At 38.9% G+C, this 15,522-nt stretch overlaps 1 protein-coding gene across 2 annotated transcripts in view; it reads right to left on the bottom strand.

Moving 5' to 3' along the window:
- Positions 1-3,586: 3,586 nt before the first annotated feature.
- The window catches only part of PDE1A (phosphodiesterase 1A, calmodulin-dependent), a 159,444-nt gene continuing 147,508 nt past the window's right edge, over positions 3,587-15,522 (bottom strand). The window contains exon 14 of one of the 2 annotated variants that reach the window (XM_010565765.1): positions 3,587-3,663. In XM_010565765.1, the coding sequence (XP_010564067.1) occupies positions 3,587-3,663 (77 nt within the window). Of the gene's footprint in view, positions 3,664-11,244; positions 11,709-15,522 lie in introns of those variants that run through there. The other variant, XM_010565756.1, reaches the window with a different exon arrangement.

Below are 15,522 nucleotides of genomic sequence, written 5' to 3'. Positions count from 1 at the left end.
ATTTGTAACTAACACTCAGGAGCTTCACGATCCTTGCCCTCAAATCAAATTTATTTGGGAATATCATCATAGGAAATACGGACAAATACAGCAGAATAAAAACACACAGTTGTAGATTGTCTTGTTGAAAATTAAATAAAAAAATACTGGCTAGATCATAACCCATAACAATATTACATAACATATGCCAGATATCTCAAGATAAAAATACAAAATAAAACTCTTGAGGGCTAATCTATAGCTACAGCTCCTCAGTGTGCTCGATGCAGGGGTACATGCCCATAATGCTGTGGGAGAGATGCATATACAAACACCATTTCTTATGGCCCCATGCAGTGTTTTGGTAGCGCAGCCTTACAGGTTTCAGGGGTAAACTGCTGTTCAGGGAGAGGCCCTCTCAAGAAGCCTTTCTGCCACCCCAATGCAAATGTCACCCAAGGTCAAAGCCTTAACTAACACATGTTGGCTGTATCAGTCTTCTCCACCAAAGGAAATTTCTCCTCATCCAAAAAACACACTAAGCTTTGGGTCATGTCCAGCTAAGATCTTGCTAAGAATAAAGGAAGAAAGAAAGAGAATCAGCTGGCGTTAAAGAAAAACTAAGGACTCTTCTTGTATTTCAGTTACGTCTACCACAATGATTAAAACTGAATACAAATGAGCAAATAAGATTATTTATACACAAATCACATTTCTATATTAATGAATGAGTTCTGCAGGCAATGAGTGCCTCCTGTCACATCAGGAGCAACTTCTAGTTTCTGCGTGGGAGATCTTGGTGCCAGCTCTCATAACAGGACACTGAGACCCCCACAGGATGCTTTGAGAACTCTGCAGAATCTGTTATAATTTCTGCTTGTATTTCCAGGAGAAAACTCTTGCAGAGTATATAAATCACAATGGGATAGAGACACAGAAAAAAAAAGTCAAGTTCAACTATGGTAAAAGTCTGAAATTGAAAATACAGTAAAAACATTAAATTCTGATTGCTCCAGACTTTCAGTCTCAGTGAATCATAAATTACAATGTTGAAGAACACTCTGTAACAAACAAATACCTGACTGGCCTAGTTTTTAAAGATATCAGTCATCTTTTGTTCTTTTCAAATTTGGTGGGAATTGCAAATGCTCAGCATATCTGAAATAAGGTCCCAAGTTCTCAGATCTTAAACAAGATTTTCCACTGCCACAGCATATGGCAATTTACAGTTTTAAAAAAAGTCTGATATGACCATTATGTTTCTTCTCTTGTCGTAATGACAATAAGAAGCCATAAGATGGTTTACATTTTATTATGAAAGAAAAGAAAAAAAGAGTCCAACATTCCCAAAAAAGGATGCAAAAGTGCACGGAGTGGTCCAGGCTACTAATGATTTGCTCAAACACTAGCAGAGAATATATAAATTCTTAACTCTTAGCAAAAAATATCGATTGCGTTGTAACATATATGATACAATTTCATTTGTTAACATTTCAGTCGTTAACTGCACTGTACAGAAATTTGTCCATGCTAAATACAAGCCCTGGACCGGATACACAGAACAATTTAAACGCACTTTTTACATCCTATATGCACAAACATTTCTTAAGTTAAAACTATGCACACCACTTATGCATAGCATTTATATGGCTTACATATTCAATGACAGGAATTCCACCTTTTGGCATGCCCTTATCCCAGGGCTCGGAGCTTGCACTGTTGCCAGCTCAATTTCGATTGCTCCGCTGTCAGAAAAGGGACAGTCAACAGGTATGGACGTGTAAGAGTCCCTCAGTCTGGGGTGCCTGTTTCGCGATTCCTTCTTCAATCAGGACAAAGTGTGCCCTTGCTGAGGTTGAGCCTGATGCCTGCTGAGCTCTGGTTAGATCCCTGACGCAGCAGATGAATAGCACATCAGTCTCAATGGTCCGTTGGCCTCTGTGTAGGGAGGGAGGGCCACCGCCCCTGCGAGTCCTCTTCGGAGCGGACCATGGCTGATTATAAAGACTTTTTGGTCAGTGAGGTAATAACCACAGGGTCCGAAAAGGAGAACTGGGAGTGCAGCGATGTGAGCCACCCGAGCGCCTACGACACGAAGGGGAGCGTGGAAGTTTCCTGGCGGGTTCCAGCAGAGGGAAATGAGGTTGGCTGCAGCTGCATGGGTCGCCCGGGCAAGCCAGGAGGGGTCACGTGCAGCTCAAGGGAAGCGGAGATGAAAATGGAGTGTCTTTCTGGGCACAGTTCCGGCTGAAGGGCTCATTCTCAGGCTTCTTGCCGGGGTAACTGCCTGTGTGCTCCGTTTTCGCTGCCCCTCAAAGAAAGATGGTCTGGTGCTTTCTGTTAATGAAACAAACGCTAGCAAGGATTTTGCGGGATCCACAGTGTCACCTTTGCATTTGAGACAAACCGTGATATAAGGCCTCAGTGTCACCTTCCAGGTCTGTCTGAGAGGCAACACAATATTTTGCTGAAGTGAAGCAATTTTCATGTATTCCTGTCGCTGTCTCTTCCACCCTACAAAACAATAAACACCAGCTTCATGGTAGGGCTGACACCATTGCTGATGTCTTCCAAAATACTATAGGACTGAGAATGTTTTAGTCTTTAATACTGGATGCTATTTAATTAATTTTAAAGAGATATTTTGAATACTGATTTGTTAAACACCAGTTCTCTCCATATGGCAGCCACCACAGTGGGGAAGAATCATCATCCACGCAGGCTGGTCAGTGTAACTCTACAACTTCCCTGTACAGTCTACATATTTTTATTTCCAGATATTTTAAGGAAGCTAACAAGTAGGACTTTTATGTTGCATGCAGCATGGTTGCATGAACAAGTATCTATAACAACATTTCATTTTGACTTTCCATTTCCATTGGATGCCAGTAGCAGTGACACGTAACAGCAATCCTGGGCAGATGATAAGTATCGTGTTTTCACATGTCTCATGGTTAACTGGAAATGTCTGGTGTCAGTGGTACAATAAAGCGAGGTCCAACTTTGGCTGAAAAAATTATTTTGGCTAGTTTAAGAAAGCAGAATAGAAGAGGAAATAGCAACAACAAATACAACTGAAATCTTGTTAGTTGTGAAGTGCCTTGAGTTACCAGCTCAGGGTTTTATGTTTTACACTTTTGTCCAATCACTCGTCACAGAAACAGGATGATCCAAGAACAATGTTGACAGATAACAGCCTCTGAGGTCATGGGGTAAGAACAGCTAGAGTTCTTTTCTCCTGCAACAGAGGTCAAATGAAAATTCATAAACAACAGATTTTGAATACTACTACTTCCAGTATTTAATATACATGAATTGAGGATGTTTTATTGCATGATCATTTAGTCTGACATTAAGGATTCACAGATGTAAAAGTATTGTTTTTCCCTTCTTTATATTGAATGGCTTTTAAAGGGACAGAGAAGGTGGGGTGTACCGTGTTCCCATTTCAAAATTTTCTAGTAAAACCACAACTGGAATAGAACGAACAGGATAATAATAGCACTAAGCAAGTCTTTATGGTATCAAATTCTCCCCATTATAAGAAAGAAATGACAAAATTACCTGTCCTGCCCAAAATGTCAGAAGCTTTTAAGAAATAGCAAATCTAGTTCTGTATCAGTGCTTCTTTCTGCTCAGTGGATTTTACATTATCTTCTGACTTCTTACAGTGTTTAGGCTCACCTGGAAGATAAACAAATGTGATGGGTAACCTGAGTGAGGAAGTTAACCAAGTTAAGAGAATCTGCACAGCCCTAGGCAGACAGGAACTTTTTCCTCCTGATTTTTTTAAGGTTAAAATGAGGTTTCAGTCACTGCTTTCTTTAATTGCTTTCTCACCAGAGTAAGCATAACATTGAATTAACTAATCATTATGGTTTACCCATAAGGCAAAGGATAGAATGAAAACAATAGATCACAGCACAAAACAAAAATATGAAGACATTTACATGAGTAAGTGTTAATACAGTGGGTTTGGATTTGGTTTATTTTATCTTCCAACTTACTGAAAGTCAAAATTCACCCTCTGCAGAGAAGTGCTGTTTAAATCCTCTTTAATGTAGGCTTTTAAATTGGGGGTAAGCTTCTCTCAGATAATGAAAGATGCCAGTGTCAAGTTCTAAAAATTCAATTAATTCAATCAGATAGGAGCAATGACACCAAGTGACACAAGTGGCTTTCAAACTGAGTGATACAACATGAATTTCAAACCGACAGTCATAATATTAAGCTGTTGCTTAAACTATTCTTTCAGTAACTTTGAATGAGTACAGCTGTGGAAATTATATACTGAGATAGTAGGCACGGGGAGAATGTAGCAAACTTAAACTTCTCAGTTTTAACCAGTTGATTGAATGATCCCACCAGTGATTAATAATGCTGAACTGAAAATGTGAAAAAGGAAAAGCACAGAAGTCTCAAAAGTGGAGAAGATGAGCTGAGAGAAGCAAAAAAGTTATTAAAATAAAAATACAGGTGGGGGAACATTTTTGAAAGCCCGAAAATGAAGGTACGAGCAGCTGAAAGGGAAAGCGGATGATATGTGATCTGAAAGGAAAATTGAAAGATGGTGAGTTGGAGTTGAAGAAGAGGCTCACAGTTTAGAAAACAGAAAGGGAAGAGAGGAAAGGGAGCTCACAGGAATGAGAATGAGGAAAGAAGAAAATTAATAGGTATGAATTCACCATGGCTTCACTGTAAACAAGTAAGAATTGCTACTGATTTTATCCTTGTTTCATTGCCATGAATGGTGGCAGAGTGGGTGCTGCCCACTCTGCAATGCGGCCACCAGCAGATGGGCCATATTCCCCCAAGCAGCATTCTTCACCATCCCCCTTACTTTATGTAAATTTAGTGTAGGTGGAATATAGAGAACCAGTTCTCCGAAGGCTTTTAAAGTCTCAAAATCAGACTAACATGAATTAGAATGTCTCCAGATCTTTCAGCCTGCAGCTGGTTTTGGGGGGATTTAGCAAAACTTTTATTATTATCCATAAAGGGCACAGGGAGAGGTATGAAAGTAAAATCTATTGATCTAAATATTTAAATTTTATGCTTGACGTGGAATGGTGAGTACAGTTTTAGGAGTGGGATAGGAGTGGTATGTGGAAGCCTTAAAACAAAAACTTTGTATCTTTAATTTTCATAAAAACTAAACACTAATCTCTAAACCATACATAACGTTCTTCCTGTCGATGCATCAGGTTTTTTATGTGATAAACTCTGCCCTATGAATGGTTGCTAATGGCTGTTATCTTATAATCCCCATCGTTTTTACAAACACATCATTTGCTCTTTTAATATAGCCTCCCCTCCATCCTCATCCCCCCCGTGAACACAGATGCCTTCCCTTAGTACCAGGATCCTGATTTACTGTTGCTATTTAGCCACACAGTACAGAAGTATCTTCTTCACAGTGCACAAGGAACGCTAACGAACCAGGCACCGCAGCGATCTGTGCCCACTTTGCATGGATGCAAAGGGTTCCACACTCAGCTGAGCACCACAGGGCCGCCGCGGTACTGAACGGTCACCAGCATTTGCATGGCACGGATGATTACTTGATGCCACTTGCATTACCATAAATCAAACTGGCATGTTGTTGATGTGGATCTGTAACCTGGTTATCCTCCAGAGGCTTTCAGTTACTGACTGCTGATGACACTTGAACGCTTTGTACAACTCGATGTGACTGGGTAGTCCTCTACTGGCATATAGAGGCGTAGTTACTGATAATCTGTTTTATCGCAGACTTATTATCTCCTTTACATTTTGATATTAAGGATTAATGTGGCTATCATCATGAGTGAAAAGTTAAAAGTGTGCCAATTAGCATTTATAAATCATTGAAATGTGGAGTTGTTTAATTAAACATAAGCAGTTTTTAAAATTAATGTTCTAATTAATAAATCACTCAGGAGAAAAGGAAAATCATCACTTAAAAAAAAATCACCTTATAATAGTTCCACTTAATCTCATAACATTCAATTAAATGAAAGTGAGATGATGGAAAGGACAAAGGTATTGTGGAGAAAAATGACATTCAGTCACAACTGGAGTTCTTGTAATAGCGACCTTCTGGTTCTCCCTTTGCACTGACCAGGACCCAGGGCAGAGCTACTCCTGTTAATAAAATGTGATGGTCTACAAGAACTACACCTAGAAAGAGATGTGGTACAAGGAGAGAAAAACAGTCCCTTTTTTCCTCTTTTAATGGGGAACCCCCTCATCATAGTACATCCAAACACTCAGTGACAGTTCCCAAGAATGCAGGTAGATCATCTTCCCATGTTCCCCATCTCTGCTATAATTCAATCGCTTACTCACAGAAAACTAAACTGAGTTTTCTGCTTTTTATAAAGGACAGAACAATGACAGCTAACACATGCAATTTCAATCTTAATAACTATGTTGCTTTTCTTCTTACTTTTTATCTCATTCTCCCAGCCCCAGTGCCCGCAGGTGCTCACTTCTCCACTCCAGGAGTCAGTGAGCACCCTGGACATCGCTTCAGCCTTCTACCTCCCATCCTTGGTACAGAAAGTACAGAGATAGAAAAATCTGGCATGGAGAATGTTAATAATGCCTGATAGATGAACAATGCTTCTTAGAATACTCAAATGGGAAGCAGGGAAAAAATGTAAAGTCATGTGTATGCTACCTTCTGCTTGCTTGAAGTGACATTCCGTCGAAAATACCTGACCTCGGTTCAAAGAGTCCTGTCTGGACCCGCTGGCCATCAACAGAGGTGCAAAAGTGAAAAGTGGGGATGCTACCCGTGCTATATCTCCCTTCTGTGCTGAGTACTACTGCACCATGCACAACACACTCACCCTTGACCATCTCAAATATCGCTTATGGGGAGAAAACAGAGAGGGGAGTGAGAAGAGGAAACAGAGACTGTTGTGTTATTTGTAGTTATGAGGCTTCTACACACACTGCAGCAATAAGAACTCTTGCAGAAACACTAAATTAAGTATCTACATTTAGATAACAACAATGACAGTTTAATGGATTCCCTCCATTTAAAACGATATTAAATCATTTCACCACTGTGAAAGAGAAATGTGAAACATTTTAGCCTGAGTTTTCCCTTTGCTATTGAATATTGCAGACTATTCCAATACTAAACGCCTGCATTGCCTTTCTTTTCAGTTATCCTTAACATGGTGGCACAATCTCTGCAGAGGTACTTATAGCTGCTGCTGAAACCCAATATTAATTCATTTCATCTCAAAGAGCCAGGACCTGAGTCTCTCCATGTGTTTGTAGAAAGTCTGCTGCCCCGGCCCCTGTGCATTACAGTGATGTAAATACCTGCAGTATACTTTTTTAATTGGCAGGCACAGAAAAAGCCCACCATATATGTCATTTATTTATAACAACTATGACGTAGTTGAGAAATTAATATTAGGTCTCCTCTATGGTTTAGTAGAAACATAAAGTTCTGTGAAAGGCTCAGTGCTGACTTAAAAGATTATAGTATTTAAATAATATATAGAGATAGCTTTCTCGCTATATAGTAACATGGCTGGTCTGTCCTTAGGAAAGAAAGTTTTAAGAATATGACGACATAGTCCCTCTGTAAATCATTTTAAGAGACCATGAAATATTCAAAATATTTTTCTATTATTTGCTATTATTTTCTAAATATTGGGAAAATAGGGAAAATGCAAGAATGAAATGTTAATAAATTTAAAGTATAAATCAAACTACTTAGTAACATAAAATCAGAATGTAAATGATATCATGACTGACCAATAAACCCCTACAATGGAATAAGGCTCAGTGGAGATGGGCAAGGACGATGTGCCCATCAAGCTCAGGAGATAATGCAAGGGGTGACTGACCACAGCTGTTGCAAAGAAAGCTGACAATCTCAACGCAAAGGGGAGCGGAGGGTGGCCTTTGGTTCAGGTAAACACTTATATCAGTTGAGTGGACCCACTGACTATATCACAGTTGAGGGGATCAATGAGTGGTGTAGATGTTTCTGCTTGCGTTCATTAGAAGAGCATGACTGTCTCCCTGAGTTAGCCAGGCCAGCATGGAGGCAGTCAATACGTGGCTCAGCCCAATATACAGTATAAAAACTAAACAACTAGCAAAAGAATTTTGAAGAGAGCAACAGACTTGAGCTGGCTTCAACCCACATATGCTTTACTGGTGACTGGGGACCCCAGCATCGCAATGGTGAGCATATTCTAGAGACTGGTAAGGGGACTCACATCGACATTGTCATTGAGCTCTGTATTGCAATTGCTCTATTTTGCTAAGTGTAGCTTACATTTGTAGTGTGCTTTCAGTATATTTTGTATCGTTCTGCTAAATCAGAAATCCCATGTAACATCAACTATCTTCAAATAGGTAAATTTGATATTAAATATTACATCCTTCATGCATGGAATATCTAAAAGCACCTGGTCAGAGAGTATTGGATTCTGACATGAATATGCTACAGAAACCAGGCAAAACATTCATCAAGCTCTCCATTTACCTGGGCATTTATCTATGCTGGAAAATGAACACAAATAATCACTGAAGGAGATGGATGAGAGTAAATTCAACATACCGCAGTGAACAGATGTTTCACACAAAATGACAAATAAAAATGCCTTCAAATATCAGATACCTTTAAAAATAACACCTAACCAATATCCTTATTCTATGCATAGTAGCAATCTGCTAAATATTTGTGATAGCGTAAATCAGAAACTCAGCTTCATCTTGTGGTTTTCTGACTTGAGGGACTATGAATTACTTATGAGGGGATCCACAAAAGGTTCATGAGACTAAAAGAAATGCAAACTTACTTTCTGTAGGCTTAAGCTGGCTGACCAGGGATGCACATTTACACTAGAAAAATTTTAAGGATTCACAGTTCTAAATAGGTGAAAAGTCACTATTCTAGGATGCAAGATCCAAAGAACTGGGAACATATAAATTCTCTGAATTCCCCATGAGAACAGCATTTTGACAATATCATTTCCTGTGACAGTATAATTTCCCATGACAACACCAAGAATTGATGACTACATTTGTTCAGAAACTGTATCAGATGAACAGTTTTCAAACTAATTTGAAGACCTGTTCAGAAAGGGAATTTTGCAATGGCTGGGCATGTGTTCGATCAATAGCATGAAGGGTATCTTCTACTTTTTACACGTTCTTAGCAGGAGAAAAAGGCACAGCTTGTAGTAAAGGAGGGTTTGGAGAAAAATTGTTTCAGTTCCATTTCATTTCCAAAGATCTTTATACAGCATTTTAAGATTTTCAGGTACAGATGTTTAGTTTCAGTAGAGAAACCTACATTTCTATACCAAGACTGTCTGTGGCAATCAGCAGCAATTCAGATGTGCACTGTAAAACCTACAATGGCTTAGACGTAAGTTGGGGGATCCCAGTAAGGGAGTATTGGCTCATCACTCAGCCTCTGGAGTTGCCTTAAAAATAATTTGCTGCTTCTCTTAGTGTGTGATCAATCTCTTGATATAGCTATGTCTCCTGCCATATCTTCCCTTTTCCCACAACTTGTTATAAGTCCATTGTTTAAGTACCACTGCCTCTTTAGTGATGAAAGAGCTGAGCAATGTCCTCGTATGACCTCTGGCTTTTAGTTCAGGACCTTACCAATACTATTTATTTCGACAAAATAATTAAATCAATATCTTATTTCTATTTCATTATTTATCTGAACTCTTTTTGAACATTGCCATCTCTAGTTGAGGAACAACCTTGGATTGGTGAATTCATGTTATTAAACCTTTTTTACCATCTTCCACAAAAAAAATAGCTTCCAGATCATGTTTGCCTTTGGAAATACACTATTACAAACTCAATCACTTCTTACTCTTTTCATAAATTTTGCAGTTTGAAGTGTTAAAATACAAGGCATTCTGTAGAAAATTCCCTACCTTAGAAAATGAATGAGATTAGCTTTTTCTAAAATAAGAAATCTCTGTTCTCATTGGAAAGGTGGGATGTCGAGATTGACAAAGCAAAAGAATGCACTAATTGCATGCTGAATTGTATCTGACCTCTCAAACAGCAATTTTGTTGGCCAGCCATCTAAAGACCCCCAAGGACAGCTACAACACAACTGCCTTCTGCATAGTTTGAAAGATAAAAGATGCAGCTTTTCCCACTGTGTTCCTCATCCAGGAGATGGGAAACTTTTCTAAGGTGCTTTAATTTCAAGTTGGGCTTTAATATAAAAACTGGTGTAAAAAAAGGTCAAAAGGCAAAAATGTCAGTTAGTAGACAACTTCAAATGCTGTGAAATTAATTCTAGTGTAACTATTTTGATTCAGGACCCTAAATTATCCATCTGTTATTTCTGATGGAAAAAACCTGTCAACAATAAAAGCATGGAGCACTGGAATGTGGAACTCTAGAATAGGTGGGAGTTCTCCATAAAAAGCATTTTTGAGAAATATGCCAAGTCATATACTTATGTCTAAGCTAAGCCTTATAAACACTTCAATGTTGCTGCTCAGACAATGCCATACTTCTGGCACAATATTGCAAGGCTCACTGTCATAAAAGCACTAATAAGTTTAGCATTTTAATTAGAAGTGAGGAAAAGAAGTGTCATTATATGCCTTGATTAGTCTTATTACCTGAATACCTCAAATCTTCTTCTAACAATAAGCAAATTCAGGAAATATAAAATGAAAATGCAGAGTGCCTTTCTCTTACTTTATAACATCTATTCCTATTGCTCAAGCATCTTGCCCTTGATACTGTCTTAAAGTTACCAGATACTAAATCATAGTAGCTTGTGATAAAATACTTACATTCTAAAGAAATTTTCTGTCATATAAGGATTTTCTGGCTGCTCTGCTTGTCCTGCAAGCTACAGTCAGGAGACTGATCTTTCTAATTAAGAGAATGACACAGTCCATGCCTACTACAGTTAGCAAATTCCACCTGCTTAAAGTTAACTCTAAAATTCACATTACATTTAGTACGAAGGATGTGGTTTACAAAATAATAATTGTATTAGGTGCCTAAACTAAGGGGAGTGCAGTTTAATAGAATAATTACCTATTTGAAGAGAAAATGTTAGATCTGTTTTGAAAATCTACCTCATTCTCCAATAGCAAACTGCTATTTAAATGCAAATATGTATCTTTAAATTACTTTAAAATAATTTTTCCAGTTCAACTAAAGGTCTTGGTATTTTATGTAAAAAATTTTTTACTGAATACCAAATAGCTAATATCAAGAAGATGATATTTGTTTACAGCAAACAGCTTTTATTTGATGGTTTCAGGACACTACTGTTTTTACACATGCCTTAAGAAACCGTCTTACGGTGGTGGTTTTGTACAACACCTTATTTCAATATTTTACATTACTGTCGATGTTTGACAGGGAGATACCAGACACTGCTGCAGCTTCACCCTGGACAGCTTCATTAGATTGACTGGTGCTCTGTGATGAAGTATTACCATTCAGTGGGTCTGTATTCTGTGTTTCTTGCTGGGCATCGGTGAGATCTTTCTGGTTCGGATCAGAGTTAGTGCATTTTTCTGAGTTGGATTCATCACTCAGAGGAGTGTCGAAAGAGACTACTTGTAGGACGATGGATCTGGGAGGACAGGTTGTACCATCGCTTCCCTGACTACTCTCATTTTGTATCCTTGTTGTCTCCTCCTGTAACTGTGCATCTGTGGAATTTCTGCTTTGGTCTTTTTCCTGTTCACCAACATTTTTCACAAGTTCTTCTACAAAGAGGGAACAAAATATGTGAATTAGAGAAGAAGGATATGCCACAATTGTTTGATTTCAGAGTAGTGACTGATAGAGCTGCACATGGGAACATTGTGAACATCGACTTTCTGCATGAGGACATGTGTGCTGGTGTGTTTAATATGGGTCAGATTCTCCTCCTGATTACACTATTGCAGTGGTCCACTTTCTGGTTTGATCTCTAATTTGTCCCTCTTTTTTTTGGCCATAGTACAGAGCAAGGAGCAACATCACTCACCCTGTAAGCTGAAGGATGGGAGCAGGAGGACCCGATGCTGCAGGCACATCCCCCAGCAGTGGTGTTTACCACCACAGGACTAGGAGGAGCAGAGCTCATTGGTTCTGCAACAGAGAAAGGGCATGGAGGGGAGCACCTCCCTGGTGATGGGAGAGGCATCAGAACCGAAGGGAAGCCCTGAAGGAAGTTGGGCTATCGGCCCGGAAAAGTCCAAAATGTCAGCTGATACAGAGCTCCAGCTGGAGCAAGTTATAGAGGGTTACATGCATGCAATCCAGTACTGCTGCCATTATGGCTAGTACCACATACAGAATGGGAAGGAAGAAATATGGGAGAAATTGTGCTTCAGGGGACAGCAGATACAGGAGAAAATAATGTTTGTGGAAGGCTCTATTCCTTGCTCTATTGCAGAGACTTGGAGAACAGTACAAATGAAATTGCCCAGAGTAAAAGGAGACAGAACAGAGCAGCACAGAGAGGTGGTAGCAGGAGGAACTAGAAGGTGAAGAAAACAGAGAATGGAAAACTTGTGATGGAGGGTGAAAAGTAACTGTACCATCTTCATGGAGGGCCTATTTCTCTTGCTATTAGCATCTCTGGTTTGTAAACTCAGATTTTAGAATCTGTATACTACTATAGAAGATATAAAACACTATCAATTTAAAAAGTGAAAGCATTGCAGTTTGAACAACACCTGCACCAAATAGCTGCATGATATTGCATAAAATTTCTAACTTGGCTGTGCACACTGTATTAAGGGAGGAAACCAAGCATTGACATATTTATTGAGTTCACCTGGCAGCTCCCAGAAACTCTGGTTGTGAGTGACCAGTCCAAATCCAGACCAAAAGTGATGGCATATGACAACTGAAAGATAGCCCAGTCTGTAATCACATTTCTACCCCAGTCAGCACTTGGCATCTTCGTCAACTCACTTTTCTGAATCCAAAGTAGGTACCCCCTGAAGTACAATTTGGCCTGTGAAATTGGACGGAAAGAAACACCTCTGAACCTGAACTGATATCCTGAACCGTGGAATAGTTAAATAATTTCATTCTTTTGTCAGTTCTTATACTTCCTGGAATACTTTTTAAAAAAATCAAGAACTTTCAAATTTGAGCAATTTCTAAATTGTTAAGCCATTTTTTTTGCAAACTTTAGAGACCTGCTTGTTTTGGACTCCACATCTTCTGAAACTTGGACAGGTAGTCTTTTTCTACAGACTTCAATGCAGCTCTTACAAAGAAGTAATTGGGCTAAAGACATTAAGAGATATGTATATGCAACTTGAAGCAAATCTGATGTTCAATCTAGATATGTTAATTAAAGCATCTGTCACTCATGGTATAATGTACCTACCTAAGGCTTTTGTCCCAAGAAATGGATTTAAGTGCCATATTTGCCTCCATATGGCCGAGCTACAAGCATTTTCCCTTAACTTTATAAAAAAGCCAAGGAAATTGCAAGATAAAGTATTTCAGATGCTGTTCAGATGCATCAGTAAGTTGAGGAAAGCAAAGCTGAACTATAACCACACATAAAACTGTAATATTGACTCAGCTCACACTGTAAAAGGTGACTTTTTTAACCTGAAAGCTGGTAAGAATGTACAGTATGTTTCTCACAGAATGGTGTTTTAGGACAATTCTAACCAGAATTCAGATTTGTCTTGGTTTAACTGGGTGGCTGACTACTTTATTCTCATATTAGAAGTCTCAGAATATTCATATAGGCAAAACCCACTATTATTTTTTAGTTTATAAAGCTGAATATCTAAACTTAAAATTGCTTTCCTTCACTCCCCAACAAACTTAAACTGGCAAATGATGATTAATAGTTGAATCAGAACAATGCTGGTGGCCTGTTCTTAACTTCTGTCATGCTGGTCTCTTAGTCCTATGACTGCCCTTGAGATGATCTCAAGCATGTCTGTTTAAGGATATCTAAAACACAGCCAAACTCTAACTCAGTTCTATGCACATCTGATGGATATAGCTTTGAACTAGACTATCTCTGCACCAAGTTACACCTGATAACATACTAGTTAAATATCATAACTATTGCATTTAAACTGGTGTGATACTACTTATTCCAAAATTCAGTAGAAAAGTATATGTGAGAAAAATACTATCTTAAGTATGAAAAATAGTGTGGAATTTTAAAATCTGTGGAGTTAAAACTATTGCTAAACATTTGTCTTTTTTATGCTGATAATCATATCTGTGATTACCATTCCATGGTGATAAAATTTCAAAGTCCCTCTCAGTTAAAAAAGCTTGAAGAAAAGTATCTTGTTCCCTTGGGAGGAGTTTGTTCAGGGCAAGCAGGAGGAGTGGTTGGCAGTTGTGACTGAGACTGAGAAGCCTCAAGTACAAAATCCTCTATGATGATATGACAACTTTCATTAAGACCCCCGATCCTTTTGCTTGGTATTCAGTCTCTCATCCGCTGGATATCTGAGTCTATGTTCTGACTTACTTTGCTCCACTCAGCTTCAACCTCTGTGAAATCCACTGCCAAAAAGATGAAAAATACTGGATTCTTGTGGTACATCACGCACTTGTGGAATATGCTATACGTGCTGGAAAAATACAGATTTCTGCTTTCTGTAACGGCTAATAATTGTACTCTATATTATATAGGATCTTTAATATGTATATCATAATTGGCATTTTTTTATCATTTCTGCTGTCCTGTCACTCCAATGAAACAGAAATATTTAGCAGTCTTTAAAAGTGACTGAGACTGGGACAGTGACTGAATAATTAAAATTCAAGTAAGGCACTGCTAAGTTAATACCACTAGATTAATAAAAACAGAGCTGGCGTGACGTTTGATCCCCAGTGCTGGACAGTAAGAATTGTAACAAATACTGTGGCAGAGCCTCTGCTGTGAACTGCCAGGGCTCTCTGAGAGCAGGGGGCAAGGCTGCTGCCCCTCACCCTGCACTGGGCTGCTGGGAAGAGCACATCCCTCCTCCCCTATGGGCACACATTGCCATGGTCAGCCAGAGATGGAAATGGGGTATGTTAAATGAACAACGTAACTTGGCATTTGCAACATTGACAATATTTAGTAAGAGTGCATAGATGAATAAAATTAATAAGATTAAACAACATTTTTGACCCTCTAGAAAACGTCAATCTTCAGTTGTTTGGGTTTTTTTGGAGGGGGGGGGTGTCACTTAGGCACTGAACAGCTTAAGGATTATCATATCCATTCAGAAAAAGGCAGACAGAAGCGTGTTGTGCAGTGCAGTGAACTCAGGGTACGTGTTATTGTTGCTACTGGTTTTGCTCTCTCTGTTTTAACTTGGTAAAAGTGCCTGGAGCCAGGCTTGTTTACATATTTTCAACTGTTTGGTATTGTTTCCTTTACAAGAACCCACATGTTATTCAGCAAAATTTGTGTGAGTTCATCACTAAAACAAATGGCTTCTCCTAACTGGTCTGTTAGGGCTGACTCAATCTTACCCGTCTCTTCTGTACTTCTGTGCCGTTTCTGAACTCCTGCCTGAAATCACTGGCCTTCATGAGAAGCAACAATGGCAT

Source organism: Haliaeetus leucocephalus, unplaced genomic scaffold, assembly GCF_000737465.1.
Source record: "Haliaeetus leucocephalus isolate CR32 unplaced genomic scaffold, Haliaeetus_leucocephalus-4.0 Scaffold1, whole genome shotgun sequence".
Classification (NCBI taxonomy): Eukaryota; Metazoa; Chordata; class Aves; order Accipitriformes; family Accipitridae; genus Haliaeetus; species Haliaeetus leucocephalus.
This window is presented reverse-complemented; position numbering and strand designations above follow the sequence as displayed.